This window comes from Ipomoea triloba, chromosome 10, assembly GCF_003576645.1.
Source record: "Ipomoea triloba cultivar NCNSP0323 chromosome 10, ASM357664v1".
NCBI classification, from domain to species: Eukaryota; Viridiplantae; Streptophyta; class Magnoliopsida; order Solanales; family Convolvulaceae; genus Ipomoea; species Ipomoea triloba.
Genome location: NC_044925.1, coordinates 20241023 through 20256799, shown reverse-complemented (window position 1 = coordinate 20256799; position 15777 = coordinate 20241023). Strand labels below are relative to the sequence as shown.

The following is a 15777-nucleotide window of genomic DNA, read 5'->3' as shown; positions in this document are numbered from 1 at the left end:
GAGTACTATTTTTTGAAAAATGACTCATTTTTCAGAAAAATATTTTACAGATGTCATTTTCCTAATTTCCACACACACCCCTAATTAAGAACATTCATCATGTACTATGTTTATAATATTTGTTCTATATGATCATTTTCCTGGTTTCCACACACACCCCTAATTAAGAATATTCATCATGTACTATGTTTATAATATTTGTTCTATATGATCATAAACTTAAATCTTAATGTACATAAAAACTAAATTGCAAGTACATCTATCTATTTTCATTCATTTTGTAGTGGGTCATAATGTTATTTATATATGTTCATAAAAACATAACTTTATGTATATAAACATTACACTAAAGTAATGACTTTATCTAACTATAGGTTTATTTAAAATTTTTTAAATAGAGTTAATTTCATTTTTTTTGATAATAATCTCTCGAGACTAATTCATTGAATCATAAGCGGAAACGTTTACAAGAAAGATTAATGGAATGGACAAACATTCCTTACAGTCAGACATAGAAACAAATTTCCTAACAATGTTATCGAAAACTTGAATCGCAGACTGTTTCACAAATTTGAAGCTGAAGTCGACAGGAGCACTCCAAGCTTCTTTACTGTCAATAGTAATTTGGTCAAACATAACGAAGGCATACTCTAGTTCAAAAGTCGTTGACACCACCCGAGTATCAATCTTCATTCTTTTGTGGTTCACATACGCCATGACCAATTATCGTTCTACGCTTATAACAAGAACTCGCCAAAAAAAAACGAGAGGGAATAAACTCACAAAAGAAGCGAGAGGGAATAAACTTGCTAAAGATGCGAGAAGCAACAAATTCGATAAATAAACGAAAGGTATAATAGCAACAAAACTTACTAATAAAAAAACAACACTCCTTTGAATCAAGAAAAACCACTCCCTACTTCACCTTTTGCAAAACCCAAAACCTTCTTTTCCTTATTCAATGGTGATGGAGAGGAGACAGTGCGAGATCGTAGGTGTGGTGGACGACGATGTGGGATGCGAGAATGGAGAGGAGAGGCAGAGAGAAAAGAGCAAAAGAAGACGACAATCGTGAAGAGGAGAAGACGCCGCCTCCGCTAAGGATGCGGAGGCGGCGGCTGCCGAACCAAAGAGAAGAAGAAGCAAAGAGTTTAGAGAGAAGGAGGAGCCTTCTAGAGTTAATTTCATTTTTAGTTCTAGATTTATAGGTGGTAATCCACTTTTAATCCATTTTTTTGTAACATCCACATTTGGTCATAGTATTATTGTGGCATGACCATTTTTGTTCTCTATCAACAAAACCACTTAAATTTCGTAAAATACAAGGGCATTTAGGTCTTTCATTTTGAATTTTTTTCAAAATATTAAAAATAAAATATAGTTAGTCAACCCACTTTGTATAAAAAAGATCAAAATGTCCTTGCATTTAATGATATTTCAACGATTTTGTTGATGGAGGACAAAAAATGATCATGTTACAATAATACTAGACCAAATGGGGACGTCCTGAAAAAGGAGGACTAAAAGTGAATTGTCACCTATATTTAGGACAAAAAACGAAATTAACTCTTTTTAAATATATGAATATATCAATATGGGTTTCATTTAAAGATCTCAACTAGAGATTTTTAATGATATAATTTTTATATATTAATTTTATTTGTACAAAAATAAAAAGAGAAAAATAAATTTAAGTTAAAAAAATTAAGATAAAAAATAAGGATGTATTGAGAGCATGTAACATCACCATTCCATGGTATAACAATTGGGTAAAATTATTGTAGGGAATGTGACATTTACTTTTAGTTCATTTTTCATAATGTCAATGAGAATCACATTCTCTTTGTAATTGCTTTTATAGTTTTATATATGAGATTTCTGAAAATGTTACATTATTTTAAAACATCCATTGAACCAAACACTTCCTGAATTCTATATTCGAAAATCTCACATTTCTTACCATGATTTCACTTCCCTCGGCACAAGCTAAGGACATCTCTATCATTTCTTCCATTTTATCTCCATTTTGTGAGCGGCAATCCCCCACATCATCTATTATTTTATTATAATTTTTATTTCAAATTTATAATTATAATTTTAAAATTTGATTTTAAATCAAAATAAATTTAAATAAATAACATAACATAATTTTCAAATTAAAAATAAAATTTCAATTATTTAATTGAAACAAACAAAATCACATTAAATTCAAATATGAAAAGTATATAAAATATCTTCTTCACGTCAACGCCATTTATGGGGATCAAACTCATGACCACGTGGTTAAAAGCCACAGGTTCTACCACTGAGCTAAGATAGCCAACTATGAAAGTATCTTCTTCATGATATAGTTGCAAATCTTTTTGTGATTTATTAGTTGTTCTTCTATTATGTGTGAAATATCTTTATACAACCGCTGCAACTCCCAGGGCTTAGCGTATCTTTCCTTCACCACAACGTATTCTTCAATTTGTTCCCCTAACATGTTCGCTCCTACTTTGCTTTTTTTTTTTTTTTCCCTCTCTTAGCAGCCTTCAACATTTTGCCTAGTAGCACATGTGCGGACTTCAAGTCCTCAAAATCAACAATCTTGTCCTCAGACACTTCAATCGTGGTAGACATGCATTTTCCAGATGACGAAGTCTTAATTTTTTTTTAGTTGTGTGCATACTAGAAGACATATCATATCCAAAGATTGACAATTTTTAAACAAGTGACACACATGTTCATAAGGAAAGTGCAACACTTTATAATTGCTTTTATATTCTACGTGAACGCTTATTGCACGTCCTTGTCATTTGTTCCGCTTGGCTGACCTCTTTGTTGTAGTAGTAGTAGTAGTTGTTGTTGTTTATTTTTTCTTTTGAAGATTGAATTGCAACTGGAAACCTTCTTTCTTATGAGATTCAAATGTGCTTTTACCCGTTCATTCTCGATATACTATTCCTTCAGGGTGATGGTCATTGTAGTATTTTGCAATAGGTTGCTAATAAGTATTTCCTAATTGATTAGTGCCGTTTTTCAAAATTTTTGATAATTGTACTCCACAAATTTGATTAAAACGATGTCATCTTGAGAGGACCAAACATGTACACCTTGAGATGATTAATCTTTACTTTGGTAGTCGAATGTTGCGGACTATCAAATGTCAAATTATGTAAACTAGTTTGTGTACGTAGAGAATGAGGGAAATTGATACATTTTAATAGGAGATGGCGTATCTGTACTACTACTTCTTGGTTCATTACTAGGAATCCGGTTATAATTGAGAGGAAATAGAAATTGGGATAATGATATGGATCGATAATGAGGTGGGGGTAGATAATCATGATTAGGTGGTGGGGGAGGATATGTGTATTGATAAATTGGATGCAGATATTGATAATATTGATTGAGATTATTTTGGACATTTAGAATTTTTTTTTATCCCTATGATCATTTGAAGACATATTGAGATGAATTGCAAATTAAGTGGATAAATTTTGATAGGAAATAGAAGTATAGAGAAAATTTGAGAGTCTAGGTATATATAGAGACAGAAATTAAAAGGAAAAAAGAAATTGCTTCCTCAACGGTCAATTTGACCTTTGAGGATTGAAACAATTTTTTTTAAAAAAAATTATTTAATGACGTGATGGTGGGGGACAATACAGATACAGTGTGTTCTTGTGCTTGCACGCACCATGCGTCCCTTCACTCTTTTCTCGAAAAAGAACAATCATTCCTCAACGGTCAATTTGACCATTGAGGATTGAAACAATTTTTTTTTAAAAAAAAAAATTATTTAACGACGTGATGGTGGGGGACAATACAACACAGTGTGTGCTTGCACACACCATGCGTCCCTCCGCTCTTTTCTCGAAAAAGAGCAATCATTCCTCAACGGTCAAAGGATTGAAACAATTTAAAAAAAAAAAATTATTTAACGACGTGATGGTGGGGGACAATACAACACAGTGTGTGCTTGCACGCACCATGCGTCCCTCCGCTCTTTTCTCGAAAAAGAACAATCATTTCAAAGATTGTTACTCCCCTCCCCTCCAACCCTCTATCTCCTCTTTCTCTCCCTTTTCTTCCCAAGTTGGAGATACCCTTTCTCCCCTCCTTGTCTCCCTCCCTCTTAGCCACACAAGAAAAAAAAAAAAAAATCAACCAAAAACTACCAATAGAAATGCTATGATATCACAATATTCATATTTTATAAAGGTTATGTGAGATAATATAATAATATGATCATTTTATCATATGGATTGTTCTTCATTAATTGACCGGAAATGCAATGAAAATAATTGACTGGAAATAACAAAAACTAAATTGGTTAAAACTATATGCAAAATTTGGTTTTAATTTTCACTTTGAGCTCAATGCCCCAAAATGACTTTGATTTTGGAATTTTTATCTTTAAGACTTTTTAAACATTCAACTGGCAAAAAGTAATAAACAAATAAATACAGAGTAATTCATATTAACGTGCCTAGCGGTGCGCGTTTCATTTTTCATTTTTCATTTTTTTTTTTAAATTTTTTTTTCACTTTTTATGGGTCTCACAAAAAACTCTCCATCCTACAAATTCAATTCCTCCTCTCTTCCTTTCTCTTCTCTCCACCTCACACTCTCTCCCATTCACCTATTTTTCTTTTTTAAACCCAAAAAACCACCCACAAGAGTTGCTCTTACACATCTCAACATTTTATTGATTAGATTGGCCCTAAGCCCCTAAGTTAATAGCATTGTTGCAGCCTAGGCACTAGTCTCCCATAGACTGAGGCTAATTACTCCCTAAGCGTCCGCCTAGGTGGCCAACCGCCTAAGCGGTCGCCTAACGCCTAACTTAGCCAATTGGGCCGAATTGGTGGTTGCCTAACTTGGCCGAGTTAACTCGCTCAACTCGGCAGAATTAGTCGAGTTAACTCAAGCGAGTCAACCTTGTTAATTTTTTTATTATATTTATATATATTTAAATTTCTTTATTTATATAAATAAGAGAAGTAAGATATATATATATATATATATATATATATATGCACCACTATGTATACAAATATACACCACTCAATGTTAGAAAATGCACCACACAAATATGCATCATTAGGTATGCATCACCAAAAAAATACACTACTAGGTATGCAAATATACACCACACAATGTTAGCAAATGCACCATTAGAGGCAGGGGTTATGATGCATTATTTTGGGTGTGTGGTATGTTTTTTATGTTTTTGTGTATTTTCATTGTGGTACATTTTCTAACTTTGAGTGGTGCGAACCGCACCGACTGCACGGGAAGGCACATCCACATTTGAACATATATATATATATATACATATATGTGTGTGTGTGTGTGTGTGTGTGTGTGACATACACTCACACACATGCATTATTTTTTTGTTTTTATAGGTCACCGCCTAGACCGCTTAGGCGCTAGTCTACCGCCCGAGTAGCGCCTACTGCAACCATGGTTAATAGTATATACTAAATGAGAATAAAAACCCTAACTAACTGATACCCGATGAGAATTGTATAAATTTTATTGAATGAACTTAATTACAAGAGTACATGCATAGGAGAATATATACCAGAATAATTATAGAAAGACTAGGGTCATAATCTGACTCAAAAATACATAGATAACTAATACACTTTATTCTCATTGCAACACAAATTACCAGAGGGAATTACTATAACCTATGTGGTTTGTATGAACACTTTGTGACCTACATTACCTCAGTCTCTCGTCTGATATGTGTTGCAGAATATGTTTATCATAGTTCTACTGGAATGTTCATAACCATATGCATATTGTAATAAACAGTACTGTAATTAATTTTTAACTACATAGCATTTGTTACTGGGCTTAAACCAATGCACCCAAAATGGTTGGCTTTAAGCCTTGAACAAAATGACACAATTCACAAGAGATAAAGTCTGGAATGATAATACATGTCAACACACACAAAGTAAACTTCAAACCTACACATCAAAAATTACCAAATTATGTTTCACTAAAGACACTACAGATTACCATTATTTGGAGGGCTTTATCTCTGCACAGACAACATGTAAATTTAAACAATGTTAAGACTACACAGCCTAAGCCAACCATTTCTTCTTACACGGGATTTGCATCGCCTGCTGCCAAAGCTTCGAGCTCCTGCAAGGCCGCTATTGCGGTGACTGGCATTGCTTCACTGTTTAAGCACGGTTTTATAATGCTGGCAGTCTCCCGCACTTTTGTTTTCTGTCAAATGCATCAAAATTCATAGATGAATACTAGGGGCAGAAGCGGGTACAAGATTAAAGCAATTCTAGGCTTTTGACTAACCAGGTTTTCGAATTTGATCTTGAGGTCCTGGAAAGCTGCCAACTGCTGAGAATCGAGAGCCTTAGCGGCTATCAGTGCTGCATTCTGTCACAGGCAAACATAGAGGCAGTTATTGAATAAGTAGTAGTTTGCAACCCAATAGGGAGTCGGGAAAATGGCATTTTCAATCCCTAAGTTATACCCATGGGCAAATTCTTTCGTGGACCATGAATAAAAGGTACATTATTTGTGTACTGAATGTACATTATTTGATAGCATACAAAATAATGTACCTTCAATACTCAAATAATGTACTTCCAGTACACAAATAATATACCTTTAGTATATTAAAAATGTACTTTTTATTCATGGTCCATGGAATAATGATTGTATACCTATGGCATAGGGTCAGTCCCTAAATTATTAGAGGTGTAAAATTAGTCCTTTTAGTTTTTGCCCAAGTGACGTTTTTAGTCTTGTCTAACAGAAATTGTTAACTGATTAACCGAAAAAGGTGTGAACCGTAATCTGGCAAGATCTTTTTGGTTATTTGCGTAGCGCCTTCTTCCTCCTACAAAATGTTTTGGTTGACCCACTTCATTCCCACCTAAAAAAGTGCAAGAACCAGTTCAATCTTGGACTGATTCTCACACTTGAGAATGAAGTGGGTCGACCAAAGCATTTTGTAGGAGGAACAAGCCTATGCAAATAACCAAAAAGACTACCAAATTAGGGCTCACACTTTTTTTAAAAAAAAAAAAAAGTTAACAATTTCTGTCAGATGGGACTAAAAAGCCACTAGGGCTAAATTGGATGGACTAATTTTATACCTCTAATAACTTAGGGACTGATTCTACACTACAGGTATAACTTAGAGACTAAAAATACCATTTCAATTCCCCTATTAACTATAATAATAGTTGCATTGATAATAAGAGATTACAATCTTGCAACACCAGATGTAACATGCAGTAACGATCACTTTTATGAGAGGGAAAAGGATATCACAACCATTAATCTAAACTTTGCAGCTTTGCTTAATGCTATAAGTAAATTTACACCATTTCAAATCAGAGAACACAACAATAAAAAGCTTTTCAAATCAGAGAGCTCTTGCGCTTATAAAGTTTTATCAGCTGAAAGGCCTAATAACAAGTAAACATGGATTATTAATCTTTTATTTAAAAAGAAAAGAGCTTTTATTCTATAAAAGTCAAAACTACCTGAATAAAATTGATATAAAAGCTTACACTTTGCACAAGCATGGGTTAAAAAATAAAAACTCATCCAATAAAAATCTGAAAAAAGATAAAAATTAAAATAAAGGTTGAGCTAAACTAGAGATACTCAGCATTCAGGTCATCACATACAATAATAGTGTGGTTAAAGCTTCTCCCTCTTTTCCGATCAAATTAAATTAGGTTTATAGATCATTATTAAAATTGGCGATAACCAGGAACAACAGTAAGTTTAGCAAGCTTATCCACAAACTTAAAAAACCCTTTTTGAATTAGAAACTGCACTGGATAAAGAAATATTCTCTTATAAAAGCTACTAAGTGCACATAAAGTCCTTTTTATTGTGTTAGGAAAATAATGTCTTACATAGATTTTCATGGACTCAGAATCTTGGATATAGATATATAATTCACCCTTTTGGCACCAAAAAGAGAGGATATAGAATTCATCTTATGTTTGATATTATTTTGAAGCATTAGATGACCACACTCTCTGCATATTGTAAATTTAATACTATGGAAATGGGCAATAACACTAATACTAAAAAGTTGAGAGATGAGAACATCCAGGCAGAAATCTCACTTATCATATCATCATCACATATACATAAATAATGCTCTATTATAATGTTATCATCATCACATATACATAAATAATGCTCTATTATAATGTTATTTAAGATTTATAATCAGAAATCTTACTTAGCATGTCATCATCACATATACATAAATAATGCTCTATTATAATGTTATTTAAGATTTATAATCAGAAATCTTACTTAGCATGTCATCATCACATATACATAAATAATGCTCTATTATAATGTTATTTAAGATTTATAATCAGAAATCTCACTAAGCATATCATCATCACATATACATAAATAATGCTCTATTATAACACATATACATAGATATTAGGGTTTTTGATTAATGAAGAGTAGATTGTGTTGAGATTAACAAGAACAAGAAATAATAATACTGGCAGAAAGTAAAGAATGCATAATTTACGTGGTTCCACACAGTGAAACTATTCTTTTATTCATTGTGATTTGTGAAGGTGATACCACAGTTAGAGATATAACCAATGTATTTATAGGGCATCTACCTTGTACCGGGCACGACCCAATCTGCTCCACTCATATTCCTTATATGAAACAAATGTGTGGTTTAAAAAAAGGGGGAAAAAAAAGCTAACTTCAAAATAAGCTTATTATTTATTTAAGCTTCTAATGTTTTACCATTCAAAACTTATAGCCTTATTTGTAGCTTAAAATGAGTTATAAGCTCTACAATAAGCTATACCAAACACAGTCTGAAAACTAGCATCCTATCAATCAAGGCCATAACTTTCACATTCACATGAGGTCTAGCAGAAAATGTAAAGAATGGTGTAGGAAATTAATTTTACCTTTCTTGGGCGACCAAGTGGCTTTCCACTGAGCTTTCTGGGCTTCCTGATCCCATTAACAGCAGACCTGGGAATTTGTCCCCTTCGCATTGCAGGGCCAACAGCAGTGCGTGTTGGCAGCTTAGGAGGACGACCACGCCCACGTCGTTTTGGAGGAAGCAATACTCCATTTGTAGCACCAACATTGTTGTCAATGCCATTCCTGGCCTCACCATCAATAATGGGAACATTGATAGCTCCAACAGTAGGGCCGCCCAAAAGCAGAGTATTTTTTGCCGGCCGGCCACGCGGCCTCCCGAGCTTCTTAGCTATGCCGGCGGCAATCGCCTTGGGTCGGCCTCGGCCTCTCAATTTCCCCACTCCGGTAGAAGGAGCGATTCTCTTAGGTCGACCTCTGGGCCTACCGGAAACACCTAACGCCGGCACAAATCCGGTCTTTGGAGGACGCCCCGGCCTCCTTCCTCCATTCTGGTTCAAATTTTGCGGTTTTGGAAGAATTCCGGTGGTTTTTCCGTCAGAATTCAGCTTCTTTGGACGACCACGGCCCCTCCTAGCCGGAACAACAACGTTAGCCGCCGCAGCGGGCGGAGGAACAGGAACAGGAACATCGGGCCCACCATCTAATCCAACCGAAACAAACACGGATTCCGCCGCCCCATCCGGAGCCCATGTCTCGGGCTGGGCCTCGGATTTCCCTTTGGGAGGGCGACCGGGCTTTCTCTTCGGGCCGGGGGCGGGAGTAAAATCCGGTGGGGGAGCAGATCCAGGGAGCATGTAAGAGTGCTTAACCATCACAAGCTCACCGCCGCTCTTCATGCGCTTGAGGTGCTGAGTCAACAAGGACGGGTGACCCGGTGGAAGATTCGAGTACACTCGCTCTATGTACTTCGCTATAGCTCTGCTACTCGACCCGCCCGGCTCGTTTAACGCCGTTATCGCCGCCATTATCATCTGTTTCACACACCCAACAACAACAATCAATCAAACCACTCTGGGTAAACAAAAAAATCAAAACTTTACAAGAAATAAAAGCAAATTGAGCTGTGAAAAAAACATGGTACCTCGGCAAAAGGTGGCTGGCTGTCCACAGGAGCAGCGGCGAGGTTAGGCATTTCAGGTACCACCGGAGCAGCAGCAGCAAGCGGTGGTGCATCGGCGGCGCCTGCGAGTAGTGGATCCGTTAAAGATAGTAGTGGGTCCATTGACGAGTGCTGTGACTGACACCTGTGGATATGTGTGTGTATATATAGGGTGGATAAATTTTGGATTTTGGGTATCTAGGGATTTGAAATGGTAAGAAGGAAAAGAGAAAGTGAGATCTGGACAGTTCAAAATGCAGGCTCAATTATATTATTTGGACATCCACAATATGACGTCAATATTTCCTCTCTCCATCATTAATTCATACTTAGAGCATCCTTATCGGTGGGATATTTCGCTGTCATTGAGGAGTTTTTGTAAGTGTGATTAGGAAAGAGAAAATAAAGAATGAGGGAAAAAAATAATAATAAATATGATTTAAAAAAAAAAGAATAAAAAAAAAAAAAGGAAAGTCAGGCGCCTGAGGCGTGCAGTGCACGCGCCCGCTGGGCGCACTAATTGCCCATCACGCACGCGTGATGAGTCTGAATGTTAATGTTAGTGGGGCCCATTTTCTGCCATTATCCCCTCTCCTGCAGAAATCCACCTCACCCTCATTTCTGACAATAACCCACTATGAACCACTGATGGTCTTGCTCTTATTTATTTATTTTATATCACCCTTTGTTCACAATTACTTTCTCAACCTAGGAGTGTAAACCGGAACATCGGTTGCCACTAGACCACAAGGTTTTTGGCATTTTATATCACCCTTAATTCGTCTAAATACACTTCGGTGCACAAGGAATTTTAAGCAAACTCAAATAGGGATGACAATTGGCTGGGAATGGGTCGGGAAAGTTACATCCATCACGCAATCCATTTTATATTTTCTCCATCCACCATACCCCACCGATTGCGGATGCCTACTACAGGTACCAACCATTTATCATCATCTTATTATTTTTTTTCAAAAATAATATTTAGATTACTTACACATAATAAAATAATATAATTCACTAGTTATACTAAAATATAAAATATTTATATATTTAAATATAATAACTAATTGTTAGTTTTTTAAAATAAATTTAATAAAAATAATAAAATGTTACACAAAGTTATAGAAACTTTTATAAAAAACTATATACTAGTACATATTTCACTATTTTATATATATATATATATATATATATATATATATATATATATATATATATATATATATATGCACGCGCACACATGGTGGGTCGATGGAGTTTTAGGTGGGTTTTGTCATAGAACTCAAATCCAACCCGACCCATTGCAGGTTTACTTTTTTAAGACCACCCTTGACCCACCATCCACTATCACCCAAAAAAATTTGACCCATGCAAGGTGGGTTCGAGCTGATATCCGCGGGACGGATCGAAATTGTCATCCCTAAACTCAAACCTTCAATGCTCGTGGTAAGAACGGAATTCCACCTTGATACTTCTCGTCGAATAGGGGCAATGATAAGTGACAGTAATATTAATAATACCGAAATATGTTTAAGGAAGCAAGTAGATAGAAACAAGTAGAGTTGTGTTGTTATGGTTCTAAGTACAAGATTTAGAGTGTGTCCCTGGCCTACCACAGAGCCTAGCTTTCTTACTGTCATACTGGTGGATAGCTACAAAACATGACGGTTACAATAATAATAATAATAATAATAATAATAGCAACGTAACGACCTCTTAATAAATGTGACGCTCTCCTCCATAAATGCGACGCTCTCCTCTATAGTTGACCCACAATAACTCCTGCTCTTTTTCTGCGTTAAGTGCGGCAGTGCGCTGTTCCACCTACTCTTTGCTTGACTCTTGACCATTACTATCTAACTGCGTTAGTTGGTTTGACTCCTTTATGTTACACCAAGAGTGTTCCGGCTCGGGTCCTGTATCTTGTCCTTCTGTCATCAGCCTCTTAATTCTTTTATTCATATATTTGTGGGTAAGCTGTTAGAAATATTGGTGTAAAATATAAAAGAGGACACTACCAAGGAGAATTAAACCCACAACGTCACACATAACACACGTGAACTAGACCATCAAGCCACTTCATTACTTTTTTTATTAATAGGCTGCACATAATATTTAAAAGCTGGGTCTCCAAATGTAAAAATTAACTCCAACATCTTGAAAAATATCTGGATGTATAATAAAAATATCTTTATGGTCATAATTTTATTATAGCAAATCAACATAATTATAAAATAACAACATTTTATAAAAGAATAAACCTCATATTATATATATATATATATATATATATATATATATATATATATATATATATATATATATATATAATATAATATAATATAATATAATATAATATAACATTAATAGATTTGAAGCCGAGATAATGACGGGTGCTAACAAATGAACAAAGGTTATGCTTCTTTTTCTGAAGTGGAGCTATGAACTTATTTTGAGTGCTTTAAGCTTGTTATTGACTTGTAATTGATATTGAAGTGGAGTTGTGAACTTATTTTGAGTGCTTTAAGCTTTTTTTTTTTTTTTTTTTTTTTTTTTTTTTTTACAGAAGAGAGGATGATATCCAGGATCATTAGCTGATCCTCACAATGTTAAGAGCCTCAAGAGCTCCAAGATCATCTTTGCGCAGGTGTCTCTCAATGCTCCTCAAGTGCCACTTCAAAATATCGACAGGTCTCATCTTGTTGAAGTGTTTGTTTAACCAACACATCGACCACCTTATTTTGTTCACTCGGAACGTGAACAAACTGAATCTCCCATTGCTTGTTTATTGAGTCTATGCCACATATCAATTAAATTCCCACTAGGACATTAGAATTCCTCATTGCTCCTGATTAAGTTGATTGACGTGATACTGTCCGATTCGTTGATGCAATCATATGCAATGATCGTGTTATCTAACCTTTGTCGTTTGATAGATCTTCGCTACGAACGTTTGCCATCATTTTTTTTTCTTTGTGGGATTATCAACCAATAGCCATGCTGACAAATTTTGCCGTGCCGTGTTTGAAGATTCTATGGAAGGGAAAGAAAAGCTCTTATGGTGTGACACCCCGATATTTTAAACAATACATATTTTAAAAAAATATTTAAAAAAGATATTTTCAATCTTTAATATTTTAGGCCAAAGACTTTCAAAACAATTAATTTGATACAAATTTTAATTTAAAATTCGTTTTATGGTCAATAATTTATTACGGAGTATCTAAAATCTATCTTAGACGAATATGTGATCATTAAAATATGATTTTGAATCTAAATTTGAGCCTAAACTAAACCTAACCCATCAATATATACTAACCAAATCAAACCTTTCAATTTAATCTAGCCCAATAATTATCCCAAAACTTCAACCCCATTTTAGCTTAAATTTATAAGATTAGCATTTTGCTCCAAATTAAACCCTAGGAATAGTGATGAGCTGAGATCTGTTGTAGCTACCATGACCCCCGCCTCTGTCTCTCGTTTCCTCTCCCCCTCATCGTCGGCGATACGGAGCAGTAGTAGCAACGATCCAGTCCAGACGGCGACGGCAGTCCATGAGGCGGTGGCGGCAGCGGCGAAGCTCTCGTGAAGCTGCAGACCAGCGAGCGCAGCAGATCAGAGGCAGTGGCGGTGGCAGCGGCTCGAGAGGCAGGGCCCAACAGTGGCGGTTGGACTTCCTCCCCCTCCATTTCCGGTATTAGAGGGTATGAAAGGCAGTTTAGAAGAAGGGCATTAACGCCAATTCACGCTTCTTGAAGTTGTTGTAACCGCCACCTTTACCTTCATTCCCAGTATATAAACAAATGCTCCCGTCATGCAGAATGTAACAAACACTACCATCAATGATAGCTCTCTGTTTTCCCTCTCTCTCTCTCGTAGTATGCATGTAGCGCTATTCCGATATGGTATCAAAGCCCGCACCACTTATGCAGCCGCCGTCTCTAGAGTCGGCAACGCCACACCAACCACACGATCGCCGATCCGTGCAGTTCCAGAAACAATTCCGCAGCGGAATCAGAATTCTCAGTCACAGAGAGTCTGTGATGAAGAAGAAGAGGAGAATCCTCTTATCTTGGGCGCGAATGACAATCCTTGCACCATTCTAGTGAGTCCGCCGCTCAACGGGAGCTCAAACTACAATACGTGGTCCGTATCCATGCGGATCGCACTTGAAGTGAAGAACAAGTGGAGCTTGGTGAATGGAACAATCACACCGCCGAACATAGGTCCAAATCAGTATAACGCATGGAGACGATGCAACTTGATCATATGCTCCTGGATCTTCAAGTCACTGCATCCCTCAATTGCGCAAAGCGTGATGCATTTTGAGCACGCTAAAGACATATGGGAGGACCTGAGGAGGAGGTTCGCTCAACGTGATACTCAACGCATTTCGATCCTACAGACCGACATCTATGGCTTGAAGCAAGGATCGATGTCTGTCAATGATTACTACACCAAGAGCCGAACACTGTGGGAAGAAATGAACACCTTGAGGCCTCTTCCCCTATGCAAATGTAATCCACGATGCTCTTGTGATCTAGTTGACGCGATCAGAGAAGAAAAAGAAATTGATCAGGTAATACGTTTCCTACAAGGTCTTAATGATGACTACACTACCTTGAAACAGAATGTTCTTGTAATGGATCCCCTTCCTGAGGTTTATAAAGTTTTTGTAATGGCTGAGAAAATGGAAAGACAGATCAGCCTTACCAATCTAAATCTAGGAAACCTGGATATCATTCAGTCTAATTCTATTAATCACACCAATGCTGTTCAAAGCCTTGATAACAATGAGATTGCTGCTGCGACAGTAAATGCTTTCAATAACAGACGGAATAATTTGAGTGTGAGACCGAAATGTTCATATTGTGGCATGAATGGACACATCGTGGAGAAGTGTTATAAGAAACACGGATATCCTCCTGGTTGGGTGCAAGGATATAAAAACAAAGGCAAACAGCAGGCAAATACATCAATGACGGATAATGCAGGGGATTTGGGAGTCACCTCTGAACAATTGAGCAAAATTATTTCAATTCTACAAAATGGGAAGGCATCTGGTTCATATGCCTCAAGCACTACTGCTGCAGTTTCCCTATCACCAAAGTTTGATGAACAGCAGACAAATGAGGAAGGCAAGTACTCTCTACTTAATATTAATTCTATTGCCTTATGCTCTTCTACGTGGATTCTTGATTCAGGTGCTACGAACCACATAGTGTGTTCCATGGACTTCCTCATCAATCATCACAATGTTAATGAGGTTGAAGTGAATTTACCCACTGGACAACGCATTTCTGTCCAGAATGTAGGGGATGTCAAACTCAGCAATAACTTGTGGCTGAGAAATGCTATGCACATTCCAGATTTCCAATTCAATATTATCTCCGTGAGCAAACTAATTCAAGATTCTTCTTATAAACTGATTTTCATTCCCAGACAGTGTTTAATTCAGGAGAGTAGTGGAGCGATAGTTGGTACAGCTAGAGAGGATAGAGGACTGTACTTACTGGATTCTCAGAGAACACAAGACAGACCCCTTAACATGCTGTGCACCAGTGTTGATGTTTGGCACCAAAGGTTGGGGCACTTCCCAACTAATAAGCTCCACCTTTTTAGTAATATTGATGCTTCCAATAACACAGATATAGCCTGTGATGTATGCCATATGGCCAAACATAAACGATTACCGTTTCCTTTAAGTGTTTCACACTCTAATGCTTGTTTCGATTTGTTGCACA

General features: G+C 36.4%; 1 protein-coding gene across 1 annotated transcript; it reads right to left on the bottom strand.

Moving 5' to 3' along the window:
* Positions 1-5796: 5796 nt before the first annotated feature.
* LOC116032480 (histone H1, orphon-like) lies at positions 5797-10266 on the bottom strand. Its single transcript, XM_031275069.1, has 4 exons — positions 10010-10266; positions 8949-9899; positions 6322-6405; positions 5797-6237 (listed from the first exon to the last, which is right to left on the bottom strand). The coding sequence occupies exons 1-4, from the start codon at positions 10148-10150 to the stop codon at positions 6109-6111; spliced, it is 1305 nt and encodes a 434-aa protein (XP_031130929.1). The 5' UTR covers positions 10151-10266; the 3' UTR covers positions 5797-6108.
* Between the last annotated feature and the right edge of the window lie 5511 nt (positions 10267-15777).